At 39.2% G+C, this 14,454-nt stretch overlaps 1 protein-coding gene across 5 annotated transcripts; it reads right to left on the reverse strand.

Annotated features, from left to right (window-relative positions):
• Positions 1–1,456: 1,456 nt before the first annotated feature.
• Positions 1,457–13,420, reverse strand: relb (v-rel avian reticuloendotheliosis viral oncogene homolog B). 5 transcript variants are annotated; one of them, XM_068711457.1, is made up of 11 exons: positions 12,806–13,420; positions 12,552–12,566; positions 11,041–11,195; positions 8,131–8,466; positions 7,257–7,423; positions 7,039–7,130; positions 6,745–6,876; positions 6,547–6,651; positions 4,709–4,924; positions 4,481–4,552; positions 1,457–2,804 (listed from the first exon to the last, which is right to left on the reverse strand). In XM_068711457.1, the coding sequence occupies exons 1-11, from the start codon at positions 12,855–12,857 to the stop codon at positions 2,359–2,361; spliced, it is 1,788 nt and encodes a 595-aa protein (XP_068567558.1). In that variant the 5' UTR covers positions 12,858–13,420; the 3' UTR covers positions 1,457–2,358. The 5 variants fall into 5 exon arrangements, with proteins under 5 accessions (XP_068567558.1, XP_068567548.1, XP_068567567.1 ...); XM_068711447.1 differs by having other exon boundaries at positions 1,457–2,807; positions 12,806–13,419; XM_068711466.1 differs by lacking the exon at positions 12,552–12,566 and having other exon boundaries at positions 1,457–2,807; positions 12,806–13,419.
• Positions 13,421–14,454: the final 1,034 nt, after the last annotated feature.

A 14,454-nucleotide genomic window follows, 5' to 3' on the forward strand; every position in this document is an offset into this window, starting at 1 on the left:
CTCACTTGATTACTTCTGCAGTCTACAAGGCCTTCTATAACATTTAAATCAAAGTTACATATATAAACTTAATTTGAAATTATTTGAGTGATTGATTTGAACATTCTTTGTATTTACATTTGACAAATGATTTTCCTGTTAAAGATAGTTATATAGCATACATCAAAAGTTTCATTAAAAAAGTCATAAAAACTAAAAAGTCCCAGTATTAAAAATTAAATTAAAAAAACGGTGATGTCACACAACATGTCATAGGGCCAGATCAAACAAAATCTGTCAAAAAGTCATATGAATATTATAATATAGTATGACATAAAAAGTCATAGCATAGTATGCAATATAACAATGATAGTATAGTAGGTAAAAAAAAGTCACTAAAATCTCTTAGCATTTTATATTAAAAGTAGTCAGGAAAGGTTTAATACCTTAGTTTTACAAAGAGTTTCCTAGTATATGTAAAAAAAAAAAAAAAAGTAATTAAAAAGCCATTGTGTACTATGTCGAAAACAGTTACAAAAAAAGTCACTGTTTAGTCTGTAAAAAGTCATAAAAATATCATTGTATATAATTCAGAAATAGTCTGAAAAAAGTCATAATACAGCATTTAGAAAACAAATCATAAAAAGTCATAGTACAGTATGTCGAAAAAAGGCCAGAGAATAGTTTGTCTGACAAAGTCATTGTATAGTTAAAGGTCATGATATAGTATCTAAAACATTTATGTTTTAACATGGCAAAAAAGTGATTAAAAAGTAATATTATAGCATGTCTAAAAATATCATCAAAAGTCATAGTATAGCATGTCCACAATTTTTTATAAAAAAGTCATGTCCAAAATCTTCATAAAAAGTCATAACATAGAATTTTAATAAATGTGATGACAAGTCATATTATACATGTCAAAAAAGTAATGAAGAAGCCATGGTATAGTAAGTCCAAAAATATCATTAAAAAGTACTAGTATAGAATTTCAAATAAAAATACGGTCCATCATATTTGAAAAAGTTCATAAACAAGTCATAGTATAGGATGTCAAAAAATATCATTACAAAGTTATAGTATGTCCAAAAATGTCATGAAAAAGTCAATGTCAACAAAAGTTATGGTATATCATGCTGGCATTGAGTGAAGTTAAGACGCTGCGAACAAAGGACACCTCTCACCAGAAGGTTTCTATCTAATTTCTTGGGCAAACAAGTCATTCAACATCGTCTTGTGACAGTGCTGACATTTAAAGCTAAGAAGAGAAAAGCAGCAAATACACATGTACTTGTTGTTGTTGCCAAGCTTCATTGTTTTTATAAGTGAGCGAGCAGGTTAGTGCTGTATGTAGGCAGGCAGCTGAGGTCACATTTAAAATTGATTTTATCCTTTTGTTACTCTGCAATCTTTTGTTTCTTTTGACAAATCATCAAGGCAGCAGTCAGCTTCAGAGGAAGTAACGACAAGACAAAAATAACACAGACAAATAGTTTATTGTTTTATTCCTGAAACATTGAATACTATGCTACAGCGACGGGCGGAGTTGGACTTGTGACAAGCTACGAGTGGAAGTTCGAATGTTTAGCACGAGAGTGAAACTGCACAACAGCAGGAACTGACACAGACAAAGTTTAAATAAGAGGACTGGTTTCTATTGCCTTTAAGTAGATTAATTATTAAACAAGCGGCCACATCAACAGAAAGTGATCAAAGAACAATGTGAAGAGCAGATCTGAAACTACTTGAGACTTTTTGTGTTAAAACTAAAATCCTACACTTCTTGTAGGAAGTCAGGTCGTTTTCCCAAAATCATGTTGAAGCACATAAAACCTTAGACAGACATTACATGACAGGTATTTAAGTCATACCTCACTAATCATTTACTACAATAGAAGGCAAATCATGGGAGGGTTTCTATTGTTCCCAAGTTAAATATAGACGTTCATGAGCTCTCTCTTAAAAACTCCACGCTGACCGTGAGAATCTGACGATTAGTGCCATCAGCATCTACCAGCACATATGCAGGAATGTTAACCTGCTCCTGCTGGTTGATAAAGCCTTGACCAGCAAGGTCTCCAGACAAAGATATGGATTTAGCAAGAGGGCAAACACATTTTACAGTGCAATCAGCACTGAAGCAGTAGTCTTGGATTGAGGACAACATAATCTTGTTTTGGTCTAAATCCAGAGGCGTTAACGGGGAAGTTCGACATTTTGGGAAATACAAACCATTCTTTCATATGAGAGGGGTACCAATTTTCTCATCTAACTCTCTGCAAGCAAGCAATGAGCGTTTTTCCCAAAGTGCAAAGATATTATTTCTAAGTGGACGGAGAGAGCGTGTAAGGACGATTCACGATCCGGACTATTCGGTCCTCACAACTCCTCTTCTGTCTTCACCTGAACCATGCTGGAGGGGCTGTCCTGGCCCTCTGACTGCGGAGTCTGGATCTCGTTGAAGAGCATGTTGAACTGCAAGTCGCTGTAATGGGAAAAGTCCTGTGTATACGAGCCAAAGTTCTGGTTAAAGTTCATATCCGGGTTGGCAAACGTGGCGCTGGCATCGGGCCCCTGCTCAAAGCTGGAGGGCGTGAACGAGGTAAAGCTGGGGTCGGAAATCATGTCCCTTATTAAAGGTATTTCTAGCAGCTGATTCAGGATGTCTGTGTCATCACTGCCATTGTTTGAGTCCTGGGGCTCGTTGTAACACATTTCCCCTAAAGCGGAGGCCCCAGGCAGGGCAGCACAAAGCCTCTCGTTAGGAGACATCATGGTTGGAGGCTGCTGAATGTGGAAGGGCTGCTCTGCTGCAGGTGCACTCTCTGCTGCAGAGAGAGGAAACGGATTATGTTACAGAGAAAATAACGACCGGTTAGAAATATGATGAAAGGTCCGTTATTAGGTAGAGACCTTTGTACTTGGATCAGTACATGAGATTTGTGCCGTTTGAAACTTGAATTTATTGCAAATCAATACTTTTCTGCTTCATTAGAGAAGTGTAGGCTATTTTGATGGTGGTGTAAGAACAAGCGTGTGTACACAACAACAAAACCACTTAAAGTTACTACAAGGAACTTTCTTTTTATATTGATTTTGGCGCCCCTGTGGACAAAAGCAGTAGAACCGATGGAGCAGCTCTCCACCTTTGACTGGAGCTCCGACTGCAGGTCATAAGTGGCAGCAAAGCCGGCTCTGGGTCTGTCTGTGGTGGGCTGGTTGCTGCCAGAGGCCTTGGTGGAGTCTAAGCTGAAGGACTTTCTGGTGAACCTGCGTGATTTCGTCTGATTTGGCGCGGAATCCGACCCGGTAGTACCGACAACAAGCATTAATAATAAACAAGCGGAGGGCTGATCATACTGGAGCCGGCTGCCCTTGGGGAGGGTGTATAGTGTTGAAAATCCGAAACACCCATGACACAAGGGAAAATTACTGACGATGTGTTCTGGGCCCAATTGTCCCAACATTCTACAACCTAAACCAGACCGAGATACACCCCACACAAGCCAGAAAACCCCCACTTGTCGATCGTCAACCAATCAAAACATGGTTAATTTCCAGGAAGTGCTTACCACCTTGGCACAAGGGACAGACAAACATGTCCTGTGTTTTTTGATTCATATATTGAAATAGCCAATCTTCTCGCTGATGGTCTCGTTTACTAATGTAGGTCATATGGAGGCATCAGTATTAAACTGAGACTGTTTTAAAACTCCTTGTAGTAACTTTAACAAGCAATATGTTAACATATTAATATGGAAACATACATTCACTTGCCAGTTTATTAGGTAAACCTTGGCAAAACTAGTGCAGTCTAATACAACAGTCTTGCAATAAATCTAATTTTATGAAGGGTATTATGTTCAATGATTGATAAAACTGTTTAGAAAACTCTTGATTTGACTGTATGGTCATATTGGAAGGTGTAGTTTGTGGTGGTATTGAGTTGTACTTCTCTGTACAGTTAATTCATTGCTTGTAACCTGAAACATTTAACTGGTTCATTAATGCGTTGTACCTTTATTTGTACCTTTATTTCATTTAACTTCAGTGCGCATGTATATTTTATTTCAATTTCCATTTAGGGTAAACAGCATGTGCATATGTATGTACATAGAAAAGTTACACTATATTTATTTCACTATGTATATCAATCATCTTGGGCTCAAGTTTCCATTTTCTTTTAACATTGTCGGAGTGGTGAATGGACAAAACAGAACTGGGTTTTTGTGTTTACATTCAGTGTGAGTATAAAAGTTCTCATTGTGCAGAAAATCAGATTAAAACACGTAGTGTGAGTTAACACAACGTACAAGATGAACACAAATGCACAGTGTCTGGCCAGATTTCATAGAACTGAGCCATTGTTAATGTTGAATTTTTATGCCGTGGCAAGTCAAAATGTTTGCTGTGAAAAAGCCGATACAGCCACAGTCCAAAAAAACAAACATGAGAAAAGAAAACATCAAATCAGACTAAAGAAAAGACATTTGAGCCTCACCTGTCACACAAGGTTTCTCACTGAAGCTGATGTCTGACTTTATCTTCCTCTTCCGCTTCACCTCATATGGATCTGAAATGAGTTAAATTAACCTGCTGTTAATGCTTCTGGTTTTAAGATGATCTGCTGCATTTGTTTTATATCAAGTAAACTTCAGTCATTCAAGCCGACGCTGCCATCAATAACTCTACATACCAGACAGTTCAGTGTTGTGCAGTCTTGACTGACCTGGGTTGTGTGGCAGGTACGTGAAGGTAACAGACTCGCTCTCCATCTGGTCTGAGAGGCGACGCAGGACCACGCTGACTTCAACCTCCTCTGTGATGTCCTGGTCCTGGTAGGGCGGAGTCTTAAACACAATGGCGATTTGCCGGTGCACATCTGTCTGGGCAAACTCCCCGCTCGCCTTCCACGACCCTCGCCTGAAGATGATCTCTATATCATCTTTGAATCAGTGAAAAAACACAGAGCCATGTTAATCAATGAGAAAAATACCTCAGAATATAAAAGGATCTTTTTTTCCATCCTAATTTCAAAGTAGGGTTGGGCGATATGATGGTATATACATATATACTATACTGCAAGAGTAGCTACCGTGTATATATATATATATATATATATATACATACTATACTGCAAGAGTAGCTACCGTGTGTATATATATATATATATATATATATATATATATATATATATATATATATATATTTGGCAATAGCGTTTCCACCATTTCCACCATAGTAGCTACTCTTGTGTGATCTGGCAATATATGATTGCAGACATGGAGGAGGAGAGTAAAGTTGTAAATACAGAGAAGGTATCCCAACCAACTAAGATGAGTAAGATCTCTGGTTACATGATTACAGGACATTTGTAGTTTTTGTGACAGTGTTTAGACGGCTTTTTAAAATGAAAGCTGAGCTAATCCAGCAGGAAAAGTCAAGTCTTTTTTTTCTTTTGGTTTAATAATTTGCATGATTTCTATATTGCACTGACTGAAGCCAGGCTGGTATTTATTTGCAAATGTTAAACTCCAAACACGTAACACTTGGAAGATTTAACATTCCTGAGAACAATCATTTCATTTTGAAAGAATTTCAGTTTTTTTTGAGTCTTTTGTTTTTCAGTGTTGTCTCATGTGTGGAAGTTGTTTTGTTTATATGGAAGTTCCAAATTTAAGAAGAAAATAATTACATGTGATGAAGTACGGTGTGGCTGTTTTAATTTTTTCATTATTTCTATGTTCTCAATTTTATTCACTGTATCAGTACACGCTGTAACCATTTCTGTATCGTGAAATATACCGTTACCAGGATATCAAATAATATATACCATGATAGAAGATTTAAGCTATATCGCCCACCCGTAAGTCCCAGTGCGGTCCAGTGTGCCTGCTATTTATATCTTCTTTTATCCTAACCATACTAAGTGCTGTGTCAATAATGCCTCTGGCCAAAGCTCTTATCGGTGTGGAGGCATAAAAGACAGCAAATCAGACAGCAGCTGCTGTAAAACAGTCACAGAGGCATCGACTCAAGTTTAGCACGAGTTCTGCTGTATAACAAAATATCCTATAAATCAGTTTTCATGGTAACTTACAGAGGTGCAAAGCCTGCAAAATACACACTGCTCCACTCTTAAATAATATGATGCAGCAAGAGAACCTGTCTAAAAAATATGAAGTTAGGAAAACGCAATGATAAAAGAGAAACACTGGTCAAAATAAACCCCTCTTTAATAATAACTGAAACACACAAAGTTAACAAAACATAAGCAATAAGCTCTACAAAACTGTCCCTTGCCTTATAAAAAAAAACTATAATCGCAGAAGCATGCTTTACTTTGTATCGACAAGGCCTTGTTTTAATAGCTGCTAACTAAAGTTTGGGAACATCATCATCATACTGTAAATGTCTACCCTTTGGTCGGCTGTGCATTTGACCCAGCAGCAGATGTTTTATACACTCAGCTTGTCCCATAAACTACTGTGTGAGCATAGTGTTGTGCATCCTCTGTATACTTTTGTATATGGGTGACAGAAAGGACACGATAAAACTTTCTATTACCTTTCTGCACTTTGTCACACAACATGTAGATCTCTGTCTTGCCGATGCAGGAACCTCTGTACTGGTTAAAACGACCGATCTTCAGCTGTGATGTAGTCGTGGCCTCTGTGAAAAAACAAAGCATCCAACAGGTTGTGAGAGTCAGAAAACAAATTTACATATTGTTGGTGCAGTTGTTTAAAAGAGTCCGTTTCTTACTCTTGTCATAGATGGGGTTGGACACCACTGGGCTGAGACAGTCTTTTCTGCCGTCTTCCCATTCAAACTCACACTGAAAACACAGACGCACAGCGTTCATGTCCATGTCTTCAATGCCCTTTGTGTGACCAGCTGAGGGATGAAAAGACACAAAATCAAAGTCTGTTTCCAGCAGTCACAACAAATTTAAACAACTGCAAGGAAAGAAGAAACAGTACCAGTACCATGGATGTGTAGAAAGATGACAACATTAACTAAGTTCTGATGAGCTGTGTGTGTTGGGATCCATCTTACTTTGAAAGGGGTCGATATTTTGGTTTCTTCTCTTCTCAAGTGACGCGTCCAGCTCTTTCCTCCTCACACACTGGATACCGAGGTTTGCAAAGCTGCAAGTCCAGAAGAAAAAACACATTTTGTCAGAAAATGTAAGAAAGATAATGTCTGAGGAAAAGAAAAGAATAAAGATTTATTAAAACGTTGAGGGAAGAGATAAATGAAAGATGGGTGAGCACCTGTGACGTCGGTTGCTTTGAGGATTGAGTGTGACCACGCAGATCCCTGAACCGTTCGGGCAGTCTTTACCCACAAGGCAGTGGGGGTGAGGCCGGTGTGGGGGGTCTTTGGTCACCAAGGAAACCGTGACTGTGACCCTCTTTAAGTGCTCAATGGGACCTTGAATCTGAAAGACAGAACAGGACGGGAAGATGAAATAGAGAAGTAGGGAGAAAACAGAAGAACATAAGGCAACAGTAAACATATCGATATCTAGCTAACAAAAACAAACACACAGCACACACACAGATAAAGACAGATTTACGGTTAAACAGGAAGTGTTTTAAAATGGTGATATAGTAAAAAATATTGTAAGTAAGAAGGGGAACTGTCAAATTGAGAAAGATTTAGAATGAAATAAACATTAAAATGTGCAACAGATGCCGAAGGAAGCAATTCAGAGTAGCTGCAAATCAAAATCTTTGAGTGTCTGTGTATTTATTTAGCATATTCTCACTTTTCTTCCCTCCCCTCCTTTTTACAGTGCATTTTAACTGACCCACATCTGATCACCAATGCCTGAGGTACTAATTTCACCAAGTTGTTATATAAAGGAGAAGATGAACGTGTAGGAGTGTTTGTTAGTATGGGGGCAGGGGATAAACCGCCCATTTTTGACCACACTTGAGCTGGGATTTGCGGGGACTTTCTAATTGACTCCAACAACCCACATCTTTCCAGCTCCACCCATCTGCACAGGGGGTTCAAGTGTTCACACCAAACAAAATCATCTGTGGTTAAAAAAAACTCTCCAACTGTCACTGAAAGCTAGTAAACCCCCTTTAAGGTCCAACACATAAAAATTATTTAAAAAATGAACTGCACTGCATCTACCTCTATCGTAGGCTGACTCTTGTTGGTTTCAGTGCTGGACGCTCCCAGGATGCTGCCGGCTGAGCGTCCCTCACATTCATAGCGAAACCTCATGCCTCTCTCCTTGGGCTCCTCCAACACCACCAGCTTGGGCTTATTCAGAAGACGCTCCAGCAGCTCCGTTTCGTCGCCGCGGTTCTGAGAGGAAACGCCACGGGAGCTCCTAGAGGCCAGCTCCCGTGGCGTAGAGGAGCCTCGACCACGACGTGGGAAACCGGCACCGGCCCCCCGGGAAGAATGAGCCATCTCTCTGGAAGTGCTTGACTGCTGCTGGGGCTGAGGGAAGGTGCAGGTTGGCTATGGAAAAACAATAACAAAACCTTATTAACACCATTATTTATCCTCTATCCATCCAGGTAACACTTGTTGAGGTTAGAAAACTTCTTTTTCAACAGAGACCTGACCAAGACGACAGAATAAACAGATGCAACAGATAAAACAAAACAAATGTTCCAAATTAAAAAGCTGGAGCAAAAAAACATGAAGACCGTCTTTCCCATTTCTGTCCTCACATTACGGACAGACAGCACATGTACGTCTTGTGATCTAAGATACTGATTGAAGGATGAACATAATTCACAGAGATATGATGTTAAATTAGCCCAAATGGCTTTAAAACACCCGCACTTCAAATGAGAAACTTCAGTCTCTGTTTCTTAACAAGGTTTTCAACACGTTGCTTTAGAGAGACATTTATGAAGCACAATACCTACATATTTGTAACAGGTAGCAACTTCTATTGCCTGGTCCTGAGCCGCACATCTAAAGACAGTGGTGAAAAACACTCCGCTAACTTATCTCACAGCTATAGCTACTAGTTACTTTTCAGGTTAAGATTTTTTATAAAAACACAAAAGACATATCCAGTGCTTCCCAAACTTCTTGGCTTGTGACCCCTTCAAAAAAACTGTGTCTGGCTATCCCATTATTCATCCCATGACCCTATAGGCTTCCCCTTAGCATTAGAAAACAACATAGACTTGCAACCAGAGAAAAAGAAACAGTCAGAGGCACGTTTTAGAAGTATATAGCAGATGACGTTGTACGTGACGCATTCTGCATGATGGCTGCAGTGAAACTAAGCAGCAAAACTGAGTCACTGCATGTTTTTTACTTCATACATGTGCTTTCTATCAGTGCAAAGAGTTAACAATGTGCTCATTTAACTCCTACTCTTACATTTTTGATCTCTTATTTCCCCGTTATACCACAGACCACCGAGCTTTTCCGTTCCGAGTCAGGCTCTTGTTGTTGAAAATATCTCTCACAGTGCTGCTATTACTTTCTTTTTCTTTATCTGCAGTGCTCCCTATATTCACTCATATATTAGGCCACTGATTGGCTTCAATCTGATGTAAAAAGAAGAAAAACTATCACAAAGAAAAGACACAAGTTTTAAGTCTATCTGAAGCGTCAATGTAACAAAAGATGAACAATCAAACCTGCAGAGAACAAAGAAGTAGACCTTTTTTTTCACTTGTGAAGCAGTAAATCAGGCAGAGAGCTCATTAAACCGTTGCTGTAGAGATCTGGGTGATGCCTTTGCATGAGATCATGTTTCACAATATCCTGTCGAGCCACAGGCGTCAAATTTAGAAGAGCGTGTTAGCCGGGACGAACCTGTTAGCCTTAAAACAGAAGAGCTAAACAAAAGCCTGGCAGACTGAACCAGCGGGCAGGAAATAGGAAGCCAGCTCAACTTAACATGGATTGACCAATTGGAGAAGCGCAGAGCGAAGAATGTGACCTTCCACCCCTCGGTGGGTTTGTCTGGTAAACAGAAAGGATGGCAAACTGAAAGTAGGAGTCAAATTACAGTTATTCCAACCACTCCTCTATCTCAGCCACCTCCCACAGAAAAGCATGCTGAGGAGGTGCGTCACAGGCCGCAAGACTTTTTTAACAAACTGTATTTACACACAAACCCACCCAAAATGTTACATCTCACATGCTGGTACTTTGCGGATAAAGAGTTTCAGCTGTTTTCTTGTGACCTACATTATTACCCGTCTGAGCTACAACGTCACTGCAGTCTTATCAGATTACAGCACTTCTGATCTGTAAACCACGTGCTTTATTGTAAGAGCCTGACCTGCCTGACTGCCTAAATATTACTCTGTACAACAACAAAACACACAACTGCCTGCAGGCTACACATGAACTGCACTGCAGTGTCTTCTACCTTCTACCACTTAATCCTTAAAAAAGCTGCAGACTGAAGCTTTCTGTGTTCTTGAGTTTATTGTTGACAAGCTTTCAATAGCAACATGAAGGAAATATGGACAAAACAATGGAATCACGCTGATGTGTAATCTTTTGTCTGTGACTGTATTGATCAATATTATACAAACAATGAAAAAGCAGTAAATCCTCACATTTGAGAGACTGTAACGACATGTGGATATAATGATATCATACACATAATGATAAATGTTTACAATGCAATAATTATCTAAGTTGGAGAATAAATTCTCTGACAACCGACTAATAGAAAAAAGGACTATTTGTTTTAATGTAGCCTAACTTCGAAAAAGACAAGCTGGGAAAAGCCTTTAAATCCTTAAATTATTACAATGGCATCTGTATTCAGTCTTGAGATTGGAGCAAAATATGCAGGTTCTCTAACACTTTATATACAATTATCATTAATAAAGTGATCTTGTGTACAATTAAACTGTATCTGCGTTTGTCAAGGCCTGCTGCTGCAGGTCACTCTAGGAATGACTGTTGGCAACAGTCTAGGAAACCTCTGACTGGAGGTAGAAACCAGATGAGAACAGACATTAACCAAAACAACACAAATGACTACACTGGTAGACAATCATCACACTGTAAGAGCACACCCTCAGATGTTTTTGTACCCACTCTCACCTGACATGCAGTGCCTCTGGCCAGCAGCACGGGCTGAGATGGCGGTGAGGAGGTCTGTTGTCGCATCCTGGGGTTCGAGCAGAGATCAGCAGGGGGGGCAGGAGGTCCAGGCAGGGAGGCACCTGACCACTCTGTGATGATTTCCTCAATGAGATCTGCAAAGAAATATATTGATAGTGTCTCAGATGGCCAATGTAACTGAAATAATGCTGGTGTAAAATGTCTAAAACAAATATAGTAGGCAATGAATAATAAAGGGAACACTGCTCTATTCATTAAATGTCAGTTGTTGTCAGAGACATAGGGCTACAGTAAGATGACATCTTGACAAAAGGATAGAAAATGATAAAACCTCCAGAATAAATAAGGAACTGTGCTGACAATATAAACAGAAATGGTAGATCTTATAAATGACGTCTCTCTGAAGACCTATAAAAAAGCTTCACATCAACTACTCAGTGCATATGAGCCGTGATCATCAGATGGTATAAGGTGCATCTATGCACAGTGTTGAAGCTGTGTATAACAAGACTTGGCCTTTTTGTTTGTATGTGATGAACTTAAAAGTGTTATTTATCCCACACTGTCCATTATTTTCTATATCAGGTCACTACACGTGTATTATAAAGTCTTTACCATGACCAATTACCAAATCACACAAAATGTGTTGTGTTAAAGTGTTTGGTTTGATAGTTTCACCAGTGTTAGTTGCTGCTATGGTTATCACCACTTGAATATATAGTGCACACTAATGTGTACCTGTGGTTGAGCTCTATGATGTCTGGCCAAACAAACTTCTTACAGTTTATTGCAGCCGTGGAGTAGAAAACATTAACAAAGTCGATACAATTCATCTATTAGGCAATTGCGAGACAGTTAGTCAGCAACAATTTTGATGATCAAGTCGTGATCATTTTAGTAATTTAAAACATATTTATAACGTGAAAACAAATCAGACACATTGGTTTTGAACTGCAATTACAATAAGTGCAAGAGATCTGAATATGCAAACTTGGGTTATGGGAATTGTAATTACATTCTTCACTATTTTGTAACATGAGATAGACTTGTACTGTATCGACAATTAAGTGACAAAATAATTGGTAGATAATGAAATTAGGTTGCAGCCTTAAATGTAATAAATATATTAGAAAGAATACATGAAATGTTATTTTTTGTTAAATGTTATTTAGTCTTGTTTAGGAATAGTTTCGCACCTCAAGGTCGCCTTACAAATCCAGACATTGCATCACCAAATAGCAAATGCATCTGTCAGAGCAAATGAAACATGAGCTCACAGTTCATGGTTCCCAGGAAAACTAACCAGAGGCTTTGTAAGAAACATTACAATAAAAGATGAGGAATCAGAAACACCGATGATGGTGTGGTCTAACTTCTCCTTCTGAATGAGGTCACCTGAGGTCCCCAATATTGCCTCACAATCCACACACACGTGACTTAATGTCTACTGAGCAAGAGGTAAAAAAACTAAAACAAGAGTCAATACTCACCAAAGTCTGACGGATCTGCAGGACAAACAGAAAGCATCAGAATAAAAACTTAGCTGTTCAATGTTTCACCTCTCATCTCCACCAAGTGGAGTAGAAACAGCGGGAATAAAAGCCGGTTAACAGTGATCTGTTCCTGGGAATGGGTGTTGGCTGCTCTGCTCTGACAAATCACATGCCTGGTAATGATGTCAGCCCTCTCTCTCTTTCACACACAGACGCACACAAAACACACACACACACATTTTAAAACCTACCAGAGGTCCCGTTGAAGCCGTCCATCGCATGTGAATAGTCCTTAAAGACCATATACTCCGCCGTCGTGTCGTTAAATTATTTCTGAATCTGATTATTATCCGGTATTATTCTTCTCTTGTGTCGAAACGTATCTCTCGTTTGAAAGCAGCTCCGGTAAAGACTAGTCGGTCTACAACCAGCCCCGAGGTTCAGTGACAACTCGTACGAGCTGTTAGACGGACTTGAATCCATGTGTTGATGACTGCTGAAGCGTAGTGCTTCACTTTTTTGGTTTCCGCAGCAGCCTCGGTCCGATTGGCTGGTTCAGGGTACGGAAATCCCCCCACGTCACGTAACCTCCCAGAGGGAAAATCCCCCATGGGGACAGCAGGTACCTGTACCAGGTACATTGTTGCATTCAAATTAAAGATGTTCAATATTCAAATTAGAGCCCCAAAGGGGATCGTGACACCATAAATAAAAAAAATGTCCCCATTTAGTAATAGTTTGTTTCCGAGCTTCACTAAATTTGCTCAACAAATTGCAACTATTTAAATGAGCCTCCATCACAAACACCTTGGCTACTTATAATCCAAAATAGTCAACGCCAGCTTTTCCCATACAGAAAAATGAATTACGCTTATTTATTGCATCATGCCGCCGCTCCTGTTTCCGATAAACTGATGGATAAGTGGGAATTCCTATTTTTATCAACAACTATATTTGTCAACTGCGCCAATAAGACCGCTCCACGTTTAGGAACTGCCCATAAAAGAGTGACGTGATAAACTTAACAGTTTGCTCAAAGTTGTGAAGCGCAACAGCGACACCTGCCGGAGACACAGAGGACAAGAGGCTTACAGGAAATGGAAAGTGAACGTTGAAACGTTTAGAGGAAGCAGTGACTCAGCGAGGACCAAGTAAAAAGATTTAAAAAAATACTGAGATACTAATCTCAGCTGCAGTGGTGTTGCACAAACTGTTCCCCAACCTGGAAGATGATCAACAAGATAGGAACGGAAAAAAAAACAACCTACTGAACATAAAAAGTTGTTCCCCTACAAAACAAGAGTTGTAGCTCTTTAGGACTCTAAAAGCTATGACAATGAACAGTCACATCACTCTTTGTGAGACCCGTACAACCTTCATGTCACAAGCTGGGACCTGTAGGTTAGACGCATACAGCACTGAGCTTTGGTCAGCTTTAGGGCATCAGAGTGTTTCTGCTAATGCTTCATAAAGGAAAGTGACACAAACAAAACATTTGCTCATCATCTGGTAGATGAACCCTTTGTATAGGTGAATGCCAACAGTGTCAAACACTGCCATGTAGCCTCACATCACTTAGTAACCAGCCTGAAAACCAGAATAAAAATACCATTATTGTGCTACTAAATATTTGGATTAAATTGACTGTTTTAATTTATGCTAGTTGCAGTATTTTTACTGGGTTCCATAACACAAACATGTCCTGTATCTAGTATTTAATCCCAGCATACTACAACTAGCCGGTTTGCTTCTCTCATCAAAGACCTAACTACATAAAATACGCATGCCTTTTAAGCAAACAAACTAGCTGTAACATCTATTTTTTAAGTTTCATGCAAAAAATCTTCTTAAACCTAGAAAGTTATTTAAAAACTACAAAGTGTAAAATCAAAAAAAAGCT

Source organism: Cebidichthys violaceus, unplaced genomic scaffold, assembly GCF_023349555.1.
Source record: "Cebidichthys violaceus isolate CVI_PGR_0920_01 unplaced genomic scaffold, fCebVio1.0.p SCAF_1, whole genome shotgun sequence".
In the NCBI taxonomy this organism is placed as follows: Eukaryota; Metazoa; Chordata; class Actinopteri; order Perciformes; family Stichaeidae; genus Cebidichthys; species Cebidichthys violaceus.